Here is a 24,832-nt window from a genome sequence, read left to right as displayed (position 1 = left end):
GGGTTCACTGTGTGACCGCTCGACGGTTAGAGCGCGCAAAGAGCGCACAGGCACCGGAGTCGTGCCGGTGGTGGTTAGTTAGTCGTGGACTTAATCGGCAGTGACCGAAAGAGAAAACTCGAGCTCTACAGCTGCCAAGCCGGGACAGAAACCCATGCTGCCTCCGCTAACAGACAGAGCGCTGTCCGTCCGCTGCGGTGCTGAACCGCAGGGCGCGACCCTTCAACCGGTGACGTAGAGCTGAGACTCACTCAAGAGAATAAACCTCCTTAATCTAACAATAAAGCTGCACTAACAGGTTGTATATATATGGATTTTAAACATATCAAAACACCCAAGAAACTGCAGAAGTAATGGCTGGAGTCTCCCCCACCCTCGGCGTCACACCGGCGGTCTGATCAGAGCAGCGCGCCGCCGTCTCACCGGAACACAGCGGAGCCTCCGTAGATGGAGAGAGTGACAGAGGCTTTCGATCAGTGAGGTACGCTCGGCGAAAATAGGGAAAGAAATGTGCTAGATTGGTCTCCTTAAAGGCTCTACATGCAGCTGCGAAAATGGGCTGTATCAGCTCCAAAGCGCCAGTTGGTAAGAGTTGTTTTAATTTGCTCTGAGAAAAATAAAAGCACGCTGGAGGAAGCCTGACTTGTTTTCGCATTTGTTTTTTTTGTTTTTGTTTTTTTTTGCTGCAGCCTTTCGCGGTTGCAGAGGCTGTGGGTGAATCTGGGTGCTTGTAGTGCACCGCATGCTGTGCCAGAGATGTGAGACATATGATAGCGCTGCTGAGTCATATGTATATGAAGGGGGTCTACATCAAAAGATGCATTCTAGACAGGAGGAACCGAACCAGGAGGTTCTGGTCGAGGTGAAATGTTTGTTTATCTGTGCACGGGGTGCTTTGTAGTGAGACCGTGGGCAAGTGCTGAGGGGCTGGTGTCTGCAGCCTAAACATCGCGATGCTACGAGAGTTGCAAGAAGCTTTTTGGTGAGCACGCCAGTCAGAGGCAGAGAAGACAGAGGTGCTCTTGACATCATTGAGGGATGCGTTGTTAAACGGCTTTTTCCATCAGTGAGGAGAAGACTCATCCAGACACGATGGTTCTGACCGCGCTGACCCAGTTTAGTTGCAAGGTAGGACATCTTTTTATCTGCTCGCATCTTTACGCGAGCGACCGCGCAACATCTCGAGATACTTGACTCGTTACAATTTGGTTGATTTTTAAATGGGAGTAAAAACAAAAAACAAAACACAGATTAGTGCGTATTCACACATGTTTACATTGAAACGGACTGGATCAGAGCTTCCAGCCACACACACACACACACACACACACACACACGCAGCAGTGGATCCTTTGCGTGTTGCCAAGAAACAAGCTCCCTGTTGCTGCCGCATCTATTTGCTCTCACGGTTGTTTACACCTTTTGCTCTACGAGTCCTCCATCCGTTCCCCTGGCGGCTATATGTCGTCGAGACCTCCGTCCTTTATGTGCTACCCCGACCTCTGACGCGTGTCTCCCCCCCGATAATCCCTCCTTGTTATTTATTTAACTGGATCTCCTCCGTAGACTCCTTCAATCAAACCTGCTCCACATTCATCTCTCCATCTCTCCACCCACACGCTTCCCTCACAACACAGACGTGGTTGCTTATATTTTGAAGGTGATCATGTGTGGTTTCCCTTTCATATCCATGCTCACGGATCCCCTCTCTAGCTCGTAATTGGTTGTGTAATCCGTCGCTTCAGTCACTTGATGATTATGGCGCCTTGTCCCCGTCTCCTTGTCACGGAGTGCGTAAGGACATGCCCTAGTATCATAAACCTCACTCAAAGCCACCGTGCGCGAACGTTTCTGCACGTTTATCAAGTGCTGTATACAGTAGGTCAGTCACAGCCACCTGTTTGACTCTCATATTTACCCTGTATATGTGTGTCATTACACTGCTGCTGGTCTTGACCTAATTGTATTGATTCGGTCTTAAGTCTCTGAGAGAGCGGGGGGGGGGGGGGGGGGGGGGGTATGACCGAGGTCTCTCTATCTGCAGTTTCCACGACAACGGGAACTACAGAGGTGTGTGTGTGTGTGTGTGTGTGTGTGTGTAAGTGAGCGAGACCTAGGTAAAAATAAATAAATAAAAATAAAATGAAGACTGAAATTCTCGTTTGCGTCGAGGGGGGAGAGAAGACACATTTGGTGCTGCGTTCACGTTTCAGAGAGATCACAGTCAGGGGAAGGAGATTAATTAAGATAAAAAGGCATCGAGCAAATTAACAAATTAGCCACAGATGGAGGATGACCGCGGGGCCCCCACCAGACAGACACCACAAGTATCAATCAGCATAAAGGCTCACATTTCCGTCTGATCGAAGCCATCGTGGCCAAATAAGTTTCATCTCCTCAGTGTGTTCCACCACATGTGTTTATTTCCACTAGATTTCCATCTATAATCTGTCCCTTAAATGGCATCTTCGGTCTGGCTTAGCGTCACTACCTGAGCTTTGCACGGGTGCAGAGTGTATCTGTTGTGTGCGCAGTAAAATGCAATAAAGCCGTTCAGCGCACGCACGCATCGTCAGGCAGGAGGAAGCTGCGGTGAAACCCACGCGAAACAGGAGCATTTTCTTGCCAATTAGTTGCTGACGTGCCGCCATTAAAAACCCTTCAGGGCAGGCAGCAGGTGACACGACCTACATGTACCGGACTCAAATGACTGGCACATCCTGGACATCCGTCTAACGCGGTACACACCCCGTGCGCATCCCTCACTCCTCTGAACAATACTTTTATTGACTAAGGTGGCCTAGATTCTACGATACAATACACCCCGGGCATTTGATCACATCACACTCAATTAAACGGGACATATTGAATTCTGCTGGTGGGCAACTTGAGCCCAGCACGTTAAACGGCAGGTCTTTGACCCGCGGTGAGTGACTGCTCTCCATGCTGGACTCAATATTTGAGATGGGTGCTGGCGACTAATCGAGCGAGTTGTTCTTTTCACAGACAGTAACTAGAAACGCTTCCCTGCAGTGGAGGGCTGGACAGAGGAGCCAGGCACTGACAGTTAGAAACCCACCTCCTAATCTCGTTTTGCAAATCTGATTTGAAGAGTGGCCGAGCGCGCGCCGGGTTTGGCCCGTGTGGCGGACGGGAGCTGTCCAGCTGCTGAAATGTTCTGCTGCAGGTTGTTAAAGGTTCAAGTCATGAAGTCAAGCAAACAGCCAGTGAGCCATTCAAGCAGCGTTTGGATCCAGGGCTTTGCTTGGTGACATTTGCGCTCCATGGAGCGCTGCAGGGTCTCTGCGGGTCTCTGTGTTGATGACGTGGCCTGTTCACGTCAGAGCCATGTGTGTGTTAAACAACAGGTTTGTCACAGGCATGTCCCTTATTCGCGGCTTTTTTGTGTGTGTGTTTATACTGCTACATTTCCACAGTCAAAGCAGAACCAACTTCATAAAATATCAAACAGGCTTACCTGCATGACACGGCATGGCTTCAAGTGCATGGGAGAAGGACGCGCCTGCTCCCGGTATCTCACTACAAGTAGCTGCACTGACGGGTTCTGTGGATGCGGAACCAGCTGTGCAATACACAATAAAAAAGCAGGGTGCTGCAGAATTACCCTCTGCACGACACAAGCCTAAAGGCAAATTTAAGCTTTGTAACATTTACATTTTAAATGCTAATTTGTGCAGTGAATCTCACTTCAGCTTTGCTGTTGCTTTCAAACCCCCAGTTGTAAAAACTGTAAGAGTTTGATTTACCTTGGGGGGGGAGGGGGGAAACTGCAGTGAGATACGGTCCCATTACATCCCCTTATGTGCTGCTCGGGGCTTCCCGTGGAGGCATGGGTCAGCATGATGAATGCATCTTTGACCAGAAAGTAACACGTGTGGATTCGCTGCACCCATAAAACTCATAGTTGGTCGTTCTTGCTCCAGTAATTGTAAATTATTACTAAATTACTAAATATTATTAACAGGAAACCGTTGTCACATTGAAGCAGATGCGTCAGTCAACATATTTAAATGTTGAATTCATTTACTGTGGAGCGAGAGGTGGGTGCGCAGCTACTATGAGTTTTACGGCTGCTCCCTGATTGTGATCTTCACGTGGCTCTCTTCCTCCCGACAGTGGCGGTTGACGGTTCGTTGCGCGTGGACTGGAGCGCGAGAAGCTCCCTGTCTGACCTCGCGCTTTTGGGGAACACGCGGACCTGCTTGGCGCGCAGACTGATTCTCACAGCACCCTTGGGCGCACTGGACTTCAGCGAGGTGCCCTGAACTCTCTCTCTCTCTCCCTCTCTCTGTCTCTGTCTTTAAATCTCAGCCTGGTCTGGGTTTGGTGATGCACGTCTGCGGACTCGTGCTCTGTCTCTTCAAGAACACACCAGCTCTTATTTCTAAGCGCTCTCTGATCCAGAATTCAGACAAAGCAAATGGCGCAGTCATTTTGGTGGAAGCCTCCAAGCTGAACAGACGCACACATTTCTAATAGACTTGGAGGTTGGACGTGTGGGAAACTGTTATTTGAGAAGCTGTGGAGCTTTTATGACAATCAAACGTTTAATGGAGTGTGAGGAATTCTCTGGTTCTAGTGTGGATCTTGTTGTGTGGTTGTTTGCAGTGTTGATCCACCTGCTCCTCCAGAACACAGAAGAGGAACCTAAAACTATAAGAAGCAAGTTAAACAACTTCCCTGTTTATTAGAGAAATAGAAATACAGTTTCTTAAGTAAAGTCCACTTTATTATCTATTAATACAGATATTATTAGACTCAAGTGAAGGCATCACATTGTGTCCTATAACCTAGATGGGCACCTAGCAGATATGTCTACTCGGAGATGACAGTCTCTCTGCAATTTACCGCTTGAAGCAGAAAATTATTTTCTCCACCCTCCCTCCTTCAATAATTACTTTATTAATCAAGCCATCCAAGTCTTTAATGTGCGTTTCAACCCTGTGTTTTAGTCTCCATTCTAGTTTTCATTAATGTTAACCAGTCGGTTTCTAATTATTTGCAAGACAATCGGCATAATTAGCAATTCATTTTTAATTTAGGATTTTAAATAGAATCGTAATGAGTGTAATGCTTGTCACTGCTGGACAGTATAACACAAATGTTCTTCTGCAGAGGCCTGATGGTAGTCCATGCATGCTCTCTAAATGTTTCTTTTTTTAATCCAGAAGCCTGCAGGGACATTTTTCTTGAGACAGATTTCATCAGCATTTCAAAACAGCATTTAAGTCTGTGACAATGATGTGGAGAAACGGAGAACAATGTTTCTGAGGGGAAAAAAGCGCGTCTGTTTCCATTAAAGTGAATTTGGAACTGGCTTTTGGTTGAGAAAGAAGCTCAGATTAGTCAGGATGAAAAATAAACACATGAAGACGCAGTGTTGCCTTTTTCTGCATGGAAGCATTTTACCTGTGGCAGGAAGCTGAATGAAATAGTTGATGAGTAGAAGGTGCTGAATCATTTTTTGATACACTTGGGAATTCATCTCCTCTTAATCAAAGCAAATTAATGCAGAAAACCATGAAATTCCAAGAGGTTCACATACTTTTTCTTGCCACTGTAGTGTACTGTATATCCTTCTGTGGTTTTAAGGATAAACTCTTTAAGGAAACAACGTACTTCGGGCTTTTTAACTGAAGCTCGTAGACCTAAAGTTAGCGGGATTGGCTTGAAGCTGATGATGGTAATGGGGATGATGAATCCACCTTGCCTCTTTTATCCATCAGTGTGCACCATCTGGGTGTGAATCTGATGTGTCGCAGCGAGCCAGCCGGGCGATGATTAGCAATGCCTAAGTGATCCATTAGGAAATGCAGCCTCTCATTCTTCATGGGCGGGCCTGTTATTGAATGCAGGGCACTGCAAGAGACAGGTTGACCAGACTGCTGAACTTATCTCCTTTACAGAGAAAGGACTCTGTTTCCTTACACGTCAGGGACCCCAAAATAAGATTTTAGGAAAAAAAATGTAGCAGGAAACCGTAGGTCAGACACATTTTGGACTCATTTGCATTGAGGTATAGCTTTATCTTGATATGGTGATATTATAACAATGATCCATCTGTTTTAAACACAGGTGTATCTCTTTATATACAATATAAAGTCTGCGTTTTTAACTAGTCAGACACAAATCTTTGTGTCTTATTAGTAGATATAAATGACTCAAAGGTCATTTTACAGAGATAATCAACTGGCGCTTTCATCCAGGGGAAGATTAAGTTCCAAGTTCATTAAGAATCTGTTAGAGGAGGATGTAATCTACTACACAATGATTTCAAACAATGCCAACCTGCCTTTTGGACACATGCAGTCACAGACTAGAGACCTCAGGCTAATAGAGATACTATAGAATGAGCCCAGACGTCCTAAGAAGATGTCTGACCTGGAAGAATAGTCCTGGACTTTATGCATCTGTGATCCAAAACAACTGAAAACACTTTTGAGGTTTGAGCAGTTATAAAATCCTGACTCTCCTTTAACAAGGACACTGTGAATGTTTAATGTATGTGTTCAATAAAGACCTGAAAACCTGTTACTGTGTTTGTGCACATGTGGCAAATTGTAAGTAAATAAATGCAGCAAACCTTCAAAAAGCTCAAATAGATATAGATTTTTCATTTAACATGTCCTTTAGTGAACAATTCTACTAAAGAGACGATGATGTATGATGATGCGAACGCCTCAACTCGTCCAACGTAAGCAAAAGCAGGAAACCACCTGCATGTTCCATTAATTCGGCTCTCGGATGGTGTTGAGTGTCTGTGATGACATCAATGAACGAAGAGCACAGGCACACCGAGAGGAATTGTTCCATGGCGACCAGTTGCCATAGAAATATTCCCATTGTGGAAAATAGAGAGAAAAGAGGGGGGGGGGATAGAGGTACGCACAGTCTGGCAGAAACGTGACTTCTCGTAGAAGGGGAAGGATGTTCAGGTTATTTTCCACTACGGGAAACAGACATGGCATTAGTGTGTTCCTCTGAAACCATTCATGGCTTGCCTTCTCATATAATTTTGTTTAATGACTTCCCTGTGTGTGTGTGTGTGTGTGTGTGTTACAGAGAAAAGAAAAAAGCAACAGGCAAAATACATCTGTGCCATTGTGTTTCGTCATTGACATTTAATCAGCCACTACAATGGCACAAATTAGATTTCTGCAGTGATGTAACCTTAATTAGCCCAGAAATGGAGCAATAAATTAAAATGTGTCTCACCCATTTAGGAGGCGCGTGGCACTGGGTGACCACTATGCAACAAAAAGGTTTTGGGGGCATCACTAACATTTGGTTTTCAGCTTTAATTGCATCATATATTTACATTGTACAATTTCAATCCTGATGCTGATCAGAGCAATCAGCTTTATGTCAGCTGTGTGCCCTCAGCTCCTAGCAAGCGTGCTGTCGAAGAATCTCATATTTATTTATTTATTTATTTATGGACTGTGTCCAGGCCGCATTAGTCTGCCACGAGTTAACCCGTGATTTAAAAGTCAAAGGTGAGCATGAGCAGCATCATGAGGTGGCTCTGCTGTGTTCACCAGACCATGAAGATTTTGGACTTCCTGTTATTATGTCTGTGTGTGTTTATGCTGCTTTATTTGTAGGGGCCAAATATCTTCTACTACACAAGGGTATTTCCTGATGTGTGATTAGAAGTGTGCCAGGCCTTAAATATAGGGTTTATAATTTTTTAGAATACATTAGTTTTCAGTTTTGGTTCACATTTGAGGTTATTTCTGTTGCTAAATGTGCATATTTCTGTTTTCAAGTTATGGAAAAGCTGCAGCGGGGCGGTCTAATCGAAGTGCTCCGTCTGTCAGGACCACTGCTACTGTCTTGCTCTGTGTTTGTGCTGCTGTTCAGTAGGGCAGTGGGGGAGCTGAGGGGGGAGGGGATGAATGGAGCAGCGGAGGCACCGGTGCTGTTAACTGGAGCTGTACGGCGATTGCTCGTGTGCAGAGTCGGACACAGCTTTTAAAAGCTCATGTTGCTGATATTTGTGATCGCCTGATCTGAACCTTCTTCCTCCAGTTGTCTGTTTGTTTTCGTCTCTGCATCTATATCATCACAACAGACTCCCCGGGCAGACTACTTGGATTTTTCTGAAGATGTATAAAATCCTCCCACACAGTGATTTCTCTGAACAACATATTCAGCTGAGGGTGGACAACATGAACTGTCTGGCATCTGATTTTTAATTAAAGACCAAAACAATATATCACTTTAACTGTCCTCGAGGGTGTGTGTCACGTCTCCTCCAGATTATCCTCCCTCTGATCTGTGAGCAGCTCTGTGGCACAAGAGGATTATCACGCCCTGCTGCAGCTGCTGATACCATCACAAGCTCGGGATCCCCTTTCACTCTAGCAGAGCCTTTCTGACAGATTATTTTCGTGTTGTTTCTTTGTCATGCGTCTGATATTTTGTTGCTGCTAAGTGGGATTGACAGGACAAGGTCAGGGTAATTCTTCTGGGATGAGAAACTTTATCACTGGTGGCCGATGTATTCTTATTAGCTGTGATCAAATGCGATCTATCAGTTCAGCGGTGACGCATTAATAAAAGTATGGGTATGATGCTACAGTCCAAATGGTCAGATGTAGGTCCAGTAGCACAGTGTTCCTAAATGACAGCAGCTTAACCCTGAGCTTTAGAGAGTTTCAGCCTCCATGAGACTGGGCTCAATCTGTACCTGCTACGATATACCTGTCTGCTTAAAACCATCATCAAATGGCTCAGTCAGCCAAGTGTGCTGACCCATATTGAGTAACAACATGCCAGCGTCAGCTCAGCATGTGGCCTTTGCTGTTGACGCACCCGTTTCCCACGTGAGTACAGGTAGGCCTGTAAAGAGAGTTAGCAGACAAAGGAACTTGTCAACACATGATACTCCCTCTGTGGTTTGACCTTACAGTGCAGATGGATTCGATCGAGGACAGACTAGGATGAGGAGGTCTATCTTTTGTCTAGCGTCTGGTTTTGTTAGCTCGTTGTACGGATATTACCTATCTTGCCGTCTGGACACAGAGATTTATCGATTTCATTTCAAGTTATCTAATAAAACTTTGCAGTTACAGTTTGGATGTAACTGTGCACAAATGAAGTGCAAACACACAGCAGCCGATCCAGAACCACATGGCAAATTATTTTCTTTCTATGCTTTCCTATCTGCAGCCAAAGCTTGAGAAGAGTGAGCTCAGTTACCTGAATAAACTGTTAGTTTGCTCATTAGCCAGCAGGCTAATTTAACAAACCACTAAATTATGTGGTTACAACTATGCACCGTTGTCACCGGCTCGTTGTTGTGTCTTTTTAATTTCTAGTTCCTTTGCAGCAGATGCTAGACGAACAGCTGCAGAGTCATAATGATTTGTAACCTCTTAAAATGTTGCAGCATTTAAAAAAGGCAACATGCTACATAATGCACCGCTTACATGATTTAAACATAGCCTGTCTTATTGTTTTAGCACTCCTCTGTGTGTATGCATGTTCATGTTTATATACAGCTTGTAACTCATTAAATCTATGGTGTGTAAAGAGAAAACCCTTAAATTTTCAAGGCCATGAAGACCACTAAAGTAGTTGAAGTATTTTATGCACAGGAGTTCCTTCTCCATCTAAAGACAACACAGGGTTTTCCTGTGAGTCATTGCAGCGTGTACTCAGAAGCTGGCTTACATTCACGCTGAGCTGAGCTCCTGCAGCCTACAGGTTTCCCCCAGAGTCACACTTGTTTTTTCTTGTCGTTTCAGGTGAATGTTGATGACACCATTGAAATGTTACCAAAATCGAGAAGAGCTCTCACCATTCAAGAGATTGCTGCATTAGCGCGATCCTCCCTGCACGGTGAGTGTAACATTTAACTCCAGTTCCTGATTGCGGTTGATGTGCGGACAGTGTGGATGAATGGAAAAGTGCACACGCTGAAAACATGCAATCTTTAAGTTATGCTGTAGCTTACCCTCTAGTGTTTGTCTTGCAGGTATTTCCCAGGTAGTGAAGGACCATGTGACGAAGCCTACAGCCATGGCGCAGGGCAGAGTAGCCCACCTGATAGAGTGGAAAGGGTGGTGTAAGCCCATGGACACTCCAGCAGCCCTGGAGTCAGACTTCAACTCATACTCTGACCTCACTGAGGGAGAACAGGAGGCTCGCTTTGCTGCCGGTAAGACTTCCGGGTTTGTTACATAAATGTGACATGAAAAAAAAAAAAGATGTTGCATGTTGGGGAGCAGTTTCAGGAACCTCTGCTTTAAGAAATCATTCACCAAACAAGTTGAAAAGTCTCCACGTCTCCTTGACAAAGTACAAACACCAGAGTTCAACATCATTCACTACACTTACCTACTGTGAACATTGGGATTTGATCACATTGCAGGCATTAAGCCATCGATAATGCTATTTAATGCCTGGTGTAATAAAGATGATCCATTGTGGTTATCTAGATACTACAGAGATTGTATGTTTATTGCAGGCGTCTGATTCTGCAGCTTTACACCTCTCTGCTCTTTGCTTTTAACTCCGCACTAAAGCACTATGCTCCCACAGCTGATCTCTCCCCTCTGTCTTTTACTGACTGACCTCATCGTTTACTTATCTCGCTCTCACTTGTGCCTCTTCTATTCTTTACCCCGTCTCTCCTATTCACACTTTCCCCGTTTTTTAATGTCCCTCTCCTTACCTCCTCTTGTTCTCTGTCCCTCCTGTCTGCCGTCCCTCCACTCTCTCGCTCGCTCCCTGCAATGCAGACTCTCAAGGTTAATTTGCACAGTAAGGTTTTGCTCCTGGCTAGTGCCACCGTGACTGAGCAATTTTTCCCTCTCTGCCTCATCTGTTCTTCTTTCTTTCTTCTTTTCTCCTCTCTTTTATCTTTTTATTTACATGACTTCTGCCCCTGTCTGTGCGATTTTATCCGCTATCACAGATAGGAGATTATCCACTTCACTATTCTTTGGTTTTGTGCCACCGTAGCGCTGGTGGTTCATACACTCACAGCTCTATATGTGGCCTTGTTAGAACTATTTGAATCTAACCATGCAGGCCATACACTAACATATGAAACCTTGTTAACTGAGCAAGAACATCTTCAACACCCTTTGACAGCGTGTAATTCTTCTTGTCTCATCAGCTTACATCATCGATGTGCCTCCACCTTATCAGGGAGCTGCCATTTGTGCTGAGTCCAGTTTTTGTGGAGTCCTTGTAGCCTGGTGATGGTGTTACTTTGGGTGAATGAACACACTGTGTGAATGTCAATGTTAGAATGTTAAGTGGCCAAATGCAAATGTGTGAAGAGAGCAAGCTACAGTACTTACAGTAGAACATGGTGATGTGTGTGTGTGTGTGTGTGTGTGTGTGTGTGTGTGTGTGTGTGTGTGTGTGTGTGTGTGTGTGTGAAAACAACAGAGACTGAGTGTGACCGAGCGAGTACGTGTATAGTGCGATAGTATAGCAGAGGTCTGTGTCCTCACCAGTCTTGCATCGTTTTTTCTTCTTTTATTAACTGTGAATCACATGATGTTTAGTGTTAAAGGAGGTGCTCATAGTCGCAAACCTACAGTAAATTATCAGGAAACTCTGCATCTCTTACATTATAGTAAATATTGGACTTACATTAATCAGACAACATGAAACATGACTCCAAATTAACACTAACGCTGCTCCATGTCTGGCGAGAGGGGAAACAAGCATGTGTTTGTTAACAAGTTAGTCATATTATTATATCAGTCAATGTGTCCCCACTTTGGACACAGGCTAATGGATATATATAAGAAACGTATATGAGCTGCCAGGTGTAAAAATGCAAATTGCTAAATTCAAAGTTTCACAGCTAATTCACACAAACATTAGTCTGCAACAGTGGATCCAAACTTTCACTGCATCTACAGACACGTTCAGATGTTAGTGATGAAGAGAGAGAAAAAGAAAATTAATGTTAAATAAAGTTTCATTAAGATTAGTTCTATACTTCACTGAATGTAAACTTAAATATTAATGTTAATAAAGTGTGTCTGTACCTATAAATGTTGAGGTTTCAGTGTCTGGTCATCCATAGATGTATGTGTATTGTGAAAGAAATTTGAATTGAAATGATTTTAAGCTCACATTTTGCCGTTAATTGGTAAAAATATTCTCGACTAGATCACCTACATGTTGCTGCTAATGATTTTACGGTCACACAAACAGAAGAGTAACATACTGGATGCACGTGTATACTTGCAACTTAGGTATACAAAAATAAAGTACGTTTACAGGTGTAAACCCTGATTATTCCAGAATTAAAAAGGCGTCCAGAGGAAAACTAAAGAGCAGCCACACAATTACATTTGATAGGAAATGTGACAGTGTTTGTGAGGAGAGTTCAGGGTCCAGCTACGGTGCAGGATGAATGAGAGCATCGATCTTTCCCAGTGGGAGACAACACATGAATACTGAGCATTGACCAGAGAGAGAGAGTCGGGGAGAGAAGGAGGTTAAGGAGAGAGTCAGAGAGATAGAAATCAAAATGAGAAATGAGAGACAAGGCTGAGAGATTGCACAGTGAACGAAAGGGGAACGGTAGGAGTCAGGTGAGTCGATAGAGCGTTTTATTGAGAGAGACGATTGGAGGAAAGACATGACATGAAGGAGAGAGCGGATGAACGGGGAGGAATACAAAACAGATGGACTGAGAGGAAGTGGATGAGGGCGAGCGAGGAGATAAAGAGAAAGGGAGAGAGGGAGTCTTAGCCTGTTATTGGTCAGTGCCTGATGATGATTGCAGTTGATTGGTCACTTGGACCCTGTAGCTTGCTGGTTCTGGTGCATGCTGAGTCACCTCAGCCAAACACACACACACATGCACACACACACACACACACATGCCTGTTTGTTTGTTACATGCACAATATGCTGATCAAGTTGGCAGGTTTGTCATTATTGGGCAAATAGTTGCCACAGTACAACAGCCAGCAATAAAACAAACCTGAAAATCATTTGTTTGGTGTTCTACTTCAATATGATGCTGTTTTAATAGAATTATAGTGCCATGTAAAGGCATTTCAAGATAGAAGAAGGCAGGTAAAAGCATTTGAGAGAGAGAGATCCTGATGTAATTCAATACTACAGCATATTTTCACCTTAGATGTGGAGAAAACTTATGACTTTCCTGAATTTTGTTGACAGCATTGATTGAGAGAAATGTTCAAATTGAAAGACATGAATTAAAGCAATGCAGTTAACTAATGACCAGCATGAACAAAAACAGCAGATTGTTAATAAAAGTGCAAGTAAAAAGAAAAAAAGACATTTAGGGGGGTTGAAAGTAGAGCACCTAAAACCTAATGCTGACATGGAGAAATTCTGCTTAATGTATATTTTCACAGACATTAGTTCAACGCTATGACAGATTATACTCAACACTATCAGATTGTCTTTTAAAGGGAAATTCTAGTTGCGTTCAACATCGATGCTGTAACAACTTGAGCCGATGTTATATCATCTTGATTTCTTACTCGCTCTGTTCTCCTGTGACATTTCCAGTGACATACAGATTGTGTGCGCTTTTTTAAAGGATTTTCTCCACTTTACTGTCTCCCCTGTGCCTTTGCAGGAAAAGCAGCCTGAATAATAACACTATCAAACACGCGGTGACAGCCATCTTAAGTGCAGCAGCTAAACGACTGGTGGAGAACATTGACTATAATGAGAGCGCTGCCTCTGTCCAGTCTGATTCCACGCTGTGCACTTTGCTCCTCGTGCAGACCTGTCACTCAAAACCGTCGTGCGTGACATGACGACACAGTGACTCGCCTGCTGCCTTCTTGTTACCATGCCAACCTCGTATTTGCTTGTGTACACGAGCAGCTCATGGGAGCGGATGTGTGTGTGTGTGTGTGTGTGTGTGTGTGTGTGTGTGTGTTCACAGGTGTGGCAGAGCAGTTTGCCATTGCCGAGGCTAAGCTCAGGGCCTGGTCCTCTGTGGATGGCGACGAGTCCAACGATGACTCATATGACGAAGACTTTCTGCCTGCCAACGAGCCCGCCACACAGAGCACAGGTACACACAAACACACGCACGTGTACCTCAACGCCACAATAGCTGGGGGTTGAGGTAAATCACTTTTGTTCCCGTCATATTGTTCTCCTCATTTCTAAAACCCTCATCCATCTCTCTCTCCTTCTCTCTCTCTCTCTCTCTCTCTCTCTCTCTGTATCTTTCTTTGTCCCAGTGCCCTAGTTTTCATCCTCTCTCAACATTTTTTTCTTCCTTAGTGTAATTTGATATCCCTCTTGCAAGTTTAATATGATTTCCTTTGCTGAAGACAGTGTCTATGTGAGGATGGTGTGTGAGCAGGTTCTAAACACACAGAATGTATTTGACCATGGCTGTGAATATGTGTGTGTGCGTGTACACCAGACTCATCTTGACTGCACTGGACCACAGATAACCTGTATAGCAGCTAATAATGATTCAGTCAGTGTTGCTGCTGCAGCTTCACATACTTACATATGGCTTTGTATCCTCTTGTAAACGAGACAATGATATTATAAAACGCACACCTTCACTTTATTGACACAGATTTTAGACGATATGACAGATTGATATGTTAGAATTAAGCAAATGTTTGATATTTGAAATGTTACAGCTCTTTTATTGTTGTTCTCCTCTCCCGTGACTTCATGCTCACAGTCTGTATCATTTCCCTCAGATGTGCCATCATATCCTCCCTACTTGAAGGACCTGATCCACAGCCAGCTTTGCCAACACCTGGGCCTGAGGGGGCCCTGCTGCGAGAGCGGAGGAGGAGGCAGAGAGGGTAGTGGCAGCGGTGAGCCTTCCCCCACGGCAGGCTCCCCAGACACCCTGTGCTCCAGCCTCTGCAGCCTGGACGAGCAGCACCCGCTGCTGCGTGACCTTGGCGGCCACCGTGGTACCCACTCCCACAGCAACGCAGCAGAGCTCGCTGCAAAGATCCTGTCGGCCCTGCAGGGGGGAGAGGAGCTTCTGGCCCGACTTCAGAGGGCAGGGCAGAGCGGGCCAGGCGGAGGGGACTGCAGCTTCCACAGCCTGAATGGGGTAGGCCGGGGCATCCGGCCCTGCGGGGGTCAGGACTCTCCTTGCTACTCCATGTCTTACTCTGAAACATACCTGTCACCAGGCGAGGACGATGACACCCCCTGCAAGGACTATGAGAGCACCGTGTGCCAGGTGGAGGCAGATGGCAATGGGCTGGAGTACCCACCCAACTATGACCCACGCAGGAGGGTCTCTGATGTCGCTTCGTCTGGGGTGGTATCTCTGGATGAGGAGGATGAAGAGGAGGAGGACAGGGCAGGAGAGCCAAACAACCAGTGACTCTCCTCGTCTCATCTCAGTGTTTAATCCCTGCAGGCTCTTTTGAGGGTTTTCCTTTTTGCAACAACCTTCCCTCTCCTCCATGGCATCTAAAAACTTTTTGAACATTTGCGCATGTGGGTTATCTTTCTTTTCTCCTCCGACTGAAGTGTAAATCATCCGTCTTTGCCTTACTTGCAGCATTACAACTCCTCCTCTCCACCTCGTAACTGCTTTGCCCCCATTCAATGTATCAACTCTATTTTCTTTGAAGGCGTCCAAACAATCTTTTTTTATCAGCGTGGGGAGGAAGAGGAGTGTCAGACTTTTGCTACAGCAGTCCAACCACTTACTCGTGGGTATGACGCCCGCAGTTTTCGGCTCTGTCCTTAGATGTGAAAGCGACTCAGAAAACAGATGCCACCACCAGGCAGACAGAATGACTAAGTCTGAAACTCTGACTTATCTTTGCATGTGTTTTGCAAGCGCTGAAATTGATGGGCTGACCCGGTCTTGAGCACCGTTTGTAATCTCAGCTGTTCTGTATAACCCTCACCCATTTCCACAGCATCTCCAGTGGGAGGGCAGGTTGACACTGCATCCTGGAACCTGCCCTTACCACCTTCCCTTCCGACCCCCTCCTTTGCAAGAGACAAAATAGCATCCTTTTGGGCATGGCTTGCTGAGTATGCCAAACTATTTAACCCTGTCACTACCAATTATGAGCAAATGCTGGAATGTCGTCAAAGTGACAGGACTTAGTATGTATTTTAAAATAATAAAGTAAAAAAAAAAAAAAGATTTGTCACAGATGATAAGACAAAAATGATATGCTTTTATTGTACTAGTTTTCTATCACTCGAACATGTTGTTGTTAACATTATTCCAGACATCATTATGATCTGCCATAATGATCGACTATAGCTACTGGATATTTGGGGCGTTCTGTGGATTCCTGTGTGGAAGACACAGGAACGTTGTTGTCTTAAAAAATACACAGCAGCAGCAGCAACGACAACAAACACAGACAGAATGTTCCTGAAGTGACCCTTTGGCGATAGGTGTTCAGCAGGAAGTGGCGCAGGGTTGAGACGACAGAAAAGTTTTTTTTTTCTGTCAAGCGACGAGTTGCATTGGAGATTTTCTATATTTTTGTATGCATTGTCTTGCTTTGATCTCTTTGCCTATGCGGCGTGCCAGTGTATGTGGTTTTTTGCACGAAGCTAATGTGGCTGTAGTTTTCTCCTTTTCTTCGTTATCACTGTGTGATATTGTCTACTGGGAAAAAAAAAATAACAATACAAATGTGAACAAAAAACTTTTCTTTTTTATTTCAAGAGAGGATACTGTGATATGGTTTGTTATTGCCATTTGTCCTGATCCTCACGAAGAGCTCTTGTTTTCCCTTTTTCAGAGATTTCCAAATGCTCTTCTCTCCTTCCTCCCATACTTACTCCTGGAAAGCTTTGCCTTTTATTATGTACTTTCCTTTCTTTTCTATGATGTTTGCAAAAGGGCATGTTTTTGTGACACGTGGAGAAAGTCCCATATCTATAGTGATGTGAGGAGCCCTGTTGAGGTTCTCCCAGAGGGACTGTCATTCATACAACTCAGGAAATCCCATTGGACCACAGCATTAATGCATCTCAACTGCACACATAACACCACTTGTTGCTCATCCTCCGTGTGTGTGTGTTTCTTGTTGTTTGGATTTTTTTGCGTGAGTGCGAGAGAGAAAGCCCGTAGTGCGTAGTTATTTTCTACAAATAATTAAAGCACAGATTCAGACCCCACATCCTTCTCTTTATGTTGTTTAACTCTTTAGAATTGTGCGAGTCTGTATGTCTGACATTTGCGTAGACATGTGCGTGTGCGACTGTGTACGTGGCTGTATTGTAAGATGTCAGCAAGCTTCAAAAGCTTGCACTGAATATCCATTCCAAAACCCTCCAATGCAGCGAGTCCCTTTAAAACAGTGTCTGGTGTAGCTTGTTGGAGGATGGACTTTTATTGGTGCTGGAGAATTAATAAAAAAAAACACATACAGCGCATACAAGGATTCAAACCTTTGAGACAAAAAATGTCATGGCATTGCTAATTTGGTTGATTACTTATCTCAGAACAGTCATGACCATGTGGTGACTCGGTCAGGAGAGTTGAGAAAGAAGGCAACAACTCAGGGGGAACCACTGAAGCTGTGCCTTTCATCAGTCACCATTGAGTTAAGTTGTCAAGTTGTAGCATCATCATCACCCAATCCTCTGCTCTAGAGTAAAACACTGCTAACATTAGACGGACAAAGGCACTAAATATCCTGTTACATCTCATCTGTGTAACCCCGCGCCGTTCCCTTGTAGCTGTAGGTTACAGCGGGACAATTTGCGTCATTGTCCTTTCAGCTGACATTAAAAGCCGGGCGATGCTGGCGTGGCGAGGTTGTGCTTTTGTCCGGAAGTGGTGACGCGAACGCAGCATTGTTCACTGTGCCTCCCCTCCTCGTTTTATCCGGCCTGCTCTGTCCACCACTGTGCATTTTGCTCTGTCTCCGAGTGTCCCACCCTCTCTCTGGGCAGTGTGTGTGTGTGTGTGTGTGTGTGTGTGTGTGCATATGCAAGAGAGAATGCGGGCACCTTGGTGTTATGTGTCTTGTTCTCTCCCTCACATCCACACGAGTGTGTTTTTATTATCATAATTGGTTCATTCATCCAGTCTTAACCTTTGTCCTAATCCCATCCTAAGTCCAATGTCTTTGTAGAAGTGGCATTTTGGTGGACTTCTTCGTCTCTCTGTCCTTGTGAGAGCATTTTGTCCTAATAAGAATAGAAACAGAAGATTTCCTGCTGACATACACACAGACAGCCTGATGAATGTGTCCCCTCTCCATCCTTCTGTCTCTGTCCTGTCATTTCCTGCCTCCTCACCCCTTTCTTCTTTCCTCCCACTCCTCCTTGTCTGTGTGCTGACACTGTCTCCACTTTTCTCTCTCTCTTTCTTTCCCCCCATCCAGCCCCGCAGAGGTTCATTACGTAACTAAGAGGACATCTGAGTGCTACCTTTGCCGACAGGCAATTAGCCTGTGATTATAAAACCGCCTGATGAACAGGAGATGTGTATCTCTCTCCTGTCTGTTTTCTTTTCACCCTCATGTCTTTTTCCCCTTCAAGCCATCTGCAGCTTCTTTTCCCTTTCGCTCTCTGTAACCCCACGTTCTCCTCCTCACTGCCACTATTTGTTTCTATAGTAAGTGACGTCTTTGGAGGTTAGCTGTCCCAGAAAACTCCTTGCACTTTGTGAAAAGGCGTGCGTGATGAAGTGAGGGAGTGTTTCTTCCTAATTAATATGTCGCAGCCCAGTAGCAGAAGAAGATCTCGTCCCATCCTTGAGCCAGACAGATGTTTTTACAGTGAAACATGTTTCTTTCAGTGTGATTGTTTGTGTCTCTGGGCAGTGTGCTTTAGTTTGTTGCTTCAGGCAAGTGCTGACATTGGATACTTATCAGAGAGAAGTGCTCCACATTCTCTCTGTGTAGAATAGTGGTGGGAAAACCCAGCACTATAAAAATACATCAGAACATCTGTCAGACAGCGTCAAGGCTGGGGGATGTATAATTATTCAGTTGGTGGTGGCGCTCCGGTCATCCTGTAACCCACTTACTATTTATGAGCATGAAGGGCCAGGGGACCACCCCACTGGCCCCCAGCTGTTATTATTAGGGCAAAACTTGCGGACACAACTGAGACACAGTGTGAAATCTGTAGGAAGAGCAAGAGATGGTCTGTGTTTAAACCACATCAGCCTCCACAGTCTTAATTAAAACATCCCACGGTTCTCGGGGGGGTTCGGGTGCGCGCGGTGACACCGGGAATAACTCGTGCGGGTACAGATGTCATGTGAGAGTTCAGAGAGCAAAGCCATACAACTCACCCAACAGAGACAGAGACACTTAGAGGCAACAGGGTATGAGAAAATAGATGACCCAAAATGAATGTACTCTCCCAGCCACAACCTAAGTGGGTTGCACATCACCATCAGCATCAGTCAAACACGCACTCAACCTTCTCCTCCCTCTGAAATCTCAACCCTGTTTTTCTTTTTTTTTTTTATCTTTTCTGTTTCCTCTTGAATATTTTTCTTTTCTCTTTTGGCTGAATGTAATTATTTCAATATTGTCACCTTGGATTTGAAAAAAAAAAAAAACCTGAATCTTTGTTTGCTGCATCTGGTATGATTTTGAGTTAATAAAATATTGTTATTGTTCTTTGCAAAAAATACCGACCTAGTGTGCTGTTATTTATTCATTTTATTTTATGTTGAACACGAGTTAAACACAGGTGGGAGAAGAAAATAGAAGAGCTCCATTAATCTGACGCAATTCAGTGTTTTATGGTTACAATGAAATAATGAACTAATACTTCTTTCCACATCACGGTGGTACACACACCATAAAGCCTGCTGCAATTAGCCCCCTGACACCACGGCATCATCATTACCAAGTTATCACCAGGGCAGAGGGCAGCAGTTGGACTGAAACTACACCGAGCCGAGCTGGTCTTAGTGGTCATACAGCAGTAAGTATTTCATTTTTCCATGACATCATGGGCCCCTGGAGAGCTCGCTAATCCATTGGAGGGTCAGGAGACAAAGAGAGGAGGGAAATATCTGAGTAATTTCCAACCAGGACTTCTGTATAGGAGCATCAGGTTTTTAAGGGGGGGGTTGACACAGATGATCACACAGGTCTGATTTATTAAGATGCTGGAGATACAAGTTTGAATAATCTAGCACCTCAATAACACAGGTAAAGCTAAAACAACTAAAACAATAAACTATTTTTGTTGATGGTTGATCATGTACAAAAGAGTGCACAGACCCCCCTCGTGGACCAGATGACTCATGTGTCTCACAGGTACACAAGTAACTTATGTCATCAGAGGATCTTCATTACAGATTTACAGGAAGACGAACCTTTTTCACTCTTACTTGACTTCATACATCATTTTCATTTGATCTTGTTTTATCGAAAGTTATTTCACAAACAGACCAACAGGTTCTCACTGTATCAGAGAAACAAACACAGACTCAGCCACTGCATTCACAATAATATAACATAAAGCTTCCATAATATTAACTTAGGTGAACAAAAGGGGTTGCAGAAGATGGTCGGGTTTATTAGAGATAAATACAGCGACTACTGGCACCAACACTGAGGTGAAAAACATTTTTCTTTGTTGGTCAAATCTCATTTTGCCATGTCTGTGGAAACAGGGTGGAACCACATCTGATCTTCCCAATTCAGACAGCCATGAAAAGATCAGATCTCCACCCACGAAAAGTGAGAAATCGGATTTTGAGGCTTGGCTGTTGCACTGGCTGTGAACTAAACATAGATGGCAGTAACTGGGTCAACACTTAAATCCTGCTATTTGGTTTTTATTTAAACCTCAAGATATCTGTGACTGTTTAATCCAAAATAAGGACACAGAGCGATCTTTTCCAGGTGCTATATTTAGTAATGTCTTATGAATAAATAAAACCCATCTTCCCAAAGCTGTGGCAGCTAGCTGAAGCTAATGGGAATGCCATGATGTTTGGAGGTGTGAGATGATAAATAAAAAAAGTAGACCAGTGTAATTGGACCTGATGTCTAATGTCTGAGAGATGTTTCTGCATGCAAAAATAAGAAGAAATGTATTTAAAACAAGCTTCATTTCCAGAATTTCAGCCAAATCCAACACTTTGATTTATCAGGACGAACGTTCATAAGACCCAGCAGTAGTGTTGACCATGGTGGTTACAGAGGAATTGGGAGATTCAGGTTTTATTAATCAAATAATTACATTTCTTGTGTTGTTGTTTACCTCAGGCTGCTGTGCCTCGTCTCGTTTTACCTCGCTAACATCAATTCATGGTTCCCTCTCCTGTGAATCCATCCACGTGCACCTGGTGACGATACACCATCTGCTCTGAGGTCAGGCGAGGTGCTCTGGACTCCAGAGACTGCAATGTGCCGCCCAGAGAGGGGAACTATTCCCAGAGGGGACCCTGGACCTCTGTGTGGCGCAAGAACCGAACAGAGACGAACTCTTTTATTGTCCTTTTTTCAGATCGTACGACACTGTGAAGATTTTTAAACTACAGTATGTTTTGAGACATTCAGTATTGAAGCATTGTATTTTACACAAGGACAAACAAATAGTTGATAGTTATGTTGATATATATTAATGGCATTAACTGGACTTTACTTTACTGGTGAATGTCATTTTTCATCTTCAAAAGTAGAAAAAACAACACACAGATGCTATAAAAGTAAAATATATGACCTTCCTGAATGCCATCGGTGGTTGCAGGACAACTCTTATCAACAACCAAATGTCACTACAATTAAAGCTTTTAAAGAGGGACTGTTTCACTCAGCTGCTGTGCATTTACTTTGCTCTTACAGCAAAACCAAAACACTTGACGCATGTTGTGCTTTTGGCCTTGAATCTGCTCTTTTAAGACGCACTCTCCATTTCAGATTTGAAATGTTCGAGTGTATTTCTTATTATTAAATGGCCAATTTTCTCTTAAATTACTGTAGAGGGTCTGTCTCAACGGACAACCTGACCTCTCCACCACTTTGCTATTTCTGACCACATGCCAAAATAATCTCCAAGTGCCCCCTTCAGCCTTATCTCTACTGTGAGTGTGTGTGGCCGTGAGTAGAGAGATCTTCGCTTGTTATCAGTTTGTCCGTTACATTCTTGGCTGCAGTGGTTGGACAGACTGCCATTTATGGCGAAAGGGAGATTGTTGTAGAGCCCACGCTGTGCTCCACTAACCCACAATGCACCAGTGCATTATAAAGACCCACAATCATGACGACTAGACAGTTCTAGCTTTTGGTAGCCCACGTGTTAGAGGCTTAACACAGATCATACCTCAGAACAGGTCTTGTTGTTTCAGGGTGTGTTTTCAAATTGTGTTTGTAGGTGCGAAGGCTCATTCTCCGCTATGGCATCTCTGACATCTTCCAGCCGCAGATCCTCCTCCTCCTACCGCTCGTCCTCGCGTTACAGCACCTCAAGCTCCTATCGGTCCGAGGGCTCACTGGGCAGCTCATCCGAGTCTCTGGACCCCCTGTTTGAGCCATTTCTTGACTCTGCTGATCATTCCAGTATGTTTGGAGAAGAGGGCCCAAGGGGCCCAAGCTGTTTGGCCCCTTTCACCAGGTGCAGTAGATCCTCCTATGGACACAGCGGTAAGGAAATTGACAGCTCCGTCCCTTTGAGTTACTGTTAATACCTGAAAAGTCTGTACAGTGCATAGTTAAACTAAAAGTAATAATTTATGAACTAATGTCTCTTTAATTTAAGATGTAGACAAAAACAGAAATGTCTTTTCTAACTGTTCATTGAGTTCAGTCCACGTCTGCTACTGGCAGATTCTTTCAGTCATAGCTAATTGAATGTGAGCAGGTGTAAAGGGTGAAGACTATTTCAGTCGTTTTGTCCTTCAGCAGAAAAAGAAGCATTTGTATCTCACATTACTTTACTTTAACGAAAGACAAGCACCAGAGAGAAGGAGAAGTCCTGTCGCTCAGACAGACTAATGAGCCACAGGCCTAAGAGATTTTGTGTACTGTGAGAAAAATGTCTGCCTGACATAAAGAACTAATAGCAACACACACACACACACACACACACACACACAAAATTAGAAAAGTTAAGGGTTCTGATACAAAGTACAGAGTCTCTAAAGTCTTAATATGAGTTGTGCAGCCACACGGAGTTGTAATGACCACAAATAATTAAAAAAACATGTTTATTTACATGATTACTTCTGGGAAAGAAGGTACAGTGAAATATTAAAAGCATATTCATATGGAGCTATGCTTTCATTCTCATACCTCATCCCATTCATAATATTCCACTATATATTCTCTGTATAAATGTATCTGTGTGTATGAGCTGCAATGTTTTTTACATGTCTCGTTCTCTCAGGAACTGCAGGTGGCGCTATGACAAGCTGGCAGAGCAGTACAGGTGGTGGGGTTCATTGTCTGGGAGACTCTTACTACATGTCTGCCAACGTCAGCCAGTTTGAGCCGCATGACATAGTGGTGATGGCGTACAACCACCACGTTGTCATCCACGCCCAGAAGGTGTGTGTATGTGTGAATATTAATTAGTACAAGTGTTGTTTTGTCACGTGTCGGTGTCAAAGCTGATTTATAAATGAGTAGACAGATTTAAAACTAATTGACATTTTGATAAGAAATTCCTCTTCATTTATTCAGCAAAAATGCTAAACAATTGTAACATGGAGCGTTATGGGGAATTGGTCGGACCAGTTAAGTATTTTGGATTCATTGCACTCACAGTTTTACTTTTTTTAATTTTACATAATTAGGTATAATAATCAGTGGTTTAATCCTAAAAATGTATTCTACTGAGCTCAAGACAAAAATGTTGATCCAGTGATTTCAGGAATTACAAAGAAGAATTAGTTTACTGTCTTTATTGCATCAACTCTTTTTATGTAACTTTTCTGCCACATCAGCAGTAAATTTCACAATAAACAGTAAAAACTTTGATGATTTCTGTCAGGTCAACATTTTATTTCGACTGAAACTATGGTTTATTAATAGATACCAGTAGTAAAACTAATGGCATCTCCATCAACCCCATTAGTATTTGTAGTGAATGTTACAACTCCACCGTTTGCAGAACATAAGTATAGTAACTGCTAAATGTTAAAGTGAATGTTGATGGGAGTGTATTAAGTCAGTTCACTGCTTTGAGCCACTAGCATGGCTGCAGTCTTTCTTTTCATACTATTACTATTTTACTCTTTGCACATTTTATAAAAAGTGCTTCTAGTTACACAATATGTGAAAGACAGTACATTAAAGAGGTTTGTGTGTGTAGTGTGCACCACTACACAAACAGATAATAAAATCCATCACAAGTTGCAGCCCAACCACGTACACGTCATCTGTCATCCAAACTGCATCATATCCATCGTGTCAGTGTCAGGCGTCTTCAGTAAGTTGATCTGTGGACAAACTTCAGCCTACTCACCGTCTGTGCGCGCTCTCTTTCTTGCTCCCTCACAGTTTGATTTTAATTATATTTAAAAGGTGAGTGATCAGAGGAAGAAGAAGAAGAAGAAGGAGGTGGCAGAGTCTCCGCCGCTGTGCACGAACATAACTTTAACAGGGGTTAGAGGACAAATTGGCAAAGATCATCTTCTCTCTCCCAACACTGACCTCTTCGCTTCTCTTTTTCTAATTCTGTTTTTCAGGTGCAGGATGATGGAAGCATCAGTGACACAGTCACACATAAATCTTTGTTCCCGGAGGACATGGACCCCCTGTCGGTCAGTGGGACCCTTAACCCTGATGGTACTCTGGTGGTGAGCGTTCGTCGGACTCCAACACTGGGTGGTTCGGATCCCCTGGTTGTTCCAACCCACCGCAGTGAAGCTCACCTTTCACCTGGGGCTTCATATTGA

The 24,832-nt window shown here is 43.8% G+C and overlaps 2 protein-coding genes across 4 annotated transcripts; both read left to right on the top strand.

Moving 5' to 3' along the window:
- On the top strand, positions 1-19,590 carry zgc:165508 (FAM131 domain-containing protein). Of its 3 annotated transcripts, XM_026339073.1 has the most exons (7): positions 1-585; positions 690-1,128; positions 4,138-4,277; positions 9,774-9,867; positions 10,004-10,186; positions 13,928-14,059; positions 14,712-19,590. In XM_026339073.1, the coding sequence occupies exons 4-7, from the start codon at positions 9,798-9,800 to the stop codon at positions 15,356-15,358; spliced, it is 1,032 nt and encodes a 343-aa protein (XP_026194858.1). In that variant the 5' UTR covers positions 1-585; positions 690-1,128; positions 4,138-4,277; positions 9,774-9,797; the 3' UTR covers positions 15,359-19,590. The 3 variants fall into 3 exon arrangements, with proteins under 3 accessions (XP_026194858.1, XP_026194841.1, XP_026194851.1); XM_026339056.1 differs by lacking the exon at positions 4,138-4,277; XM_026339066.1 differs by lacking the exons at positions 690-1,128; positions 4,138-4,277 and having other exon boundaries at positions 1-481.
- Positions 19,591-22,330: 2,740 nt separating this feature from the next.
- Positions 22,331-24,832, top strand: LOC113171318 (heat shock protein beta-7-like). The gene is made up of 3 exons (XM_026373611.1): positions 22,331-22,577; positions 23,329-23,486; positions 24,629-24,832. The coding sequence occupies exons 1-3, from the start codon at positions 22,331-22,333 to the stop codon at positions 24,830-24,832; spliced, it is 609 nt and encodes a 202-aa protein (XP_026229396.1).

The sequence above is a fragment of the Anabas testudineus genome, chromosome 13 (assembly GCF_900324465.2).
Source record: "Anabas testudineus chromosome 13, fAnaTes1.2, whole genome shotgun sequence".
NCBI lineage: Eukaryota > Metazoa > Chordata > Actinopteri > Anabantiformes > Anabantidae > Anabas > Anabas testudineus.
The sequence above is the reverse complement of the archived record's forward strand: the minus strand, read 5'-3'. Positions and strand labels throughout refer to the sequence as shown.

Coding starts and splice junctions, on each gene's coding strand:
- zgc:165508 (XM_026339056.1), top strand. CDS start 1,093: ATGGTTCTGACCGCGCTGACCCAGTTTAGTTGCAAG. Junction 1,129..9,773: donor TGACCCAGTTTAGTTGCAAG/GTAGGACATCTT, acceptor TTGTCGTTTCAG/GTGAATGTTGATGACACCAT. Junction 10,187..13,927: donor GGAGGCTCGCTTTGCTGCCG/GTAAGACTTCCG, acceptor GTGTGTTCACAG/GTGTGGCAGAGCAGTTTGCC.
- LOC113171318 (XM_026373611.1), top strand. CDS start 22,331: ATGGCATCTCTGACATCTTCCAGCCGCAGATCCTCCTCCTCCTACCGC. Junction 22,578..23,328: donor ATCCTCCTATGGACACAGCG/GTAAGGAAATTG, acceptor CAGGAACTGCAG/GTGGCGCTATGACAAGCTGG. Junction 23,487..24,628: donor TCCACGCCCAGAAGGTGTGT/GTATGTGTGAAT, acceptor TTTCAGGTGCAG/GATGATGGAAGCATCAGTGA.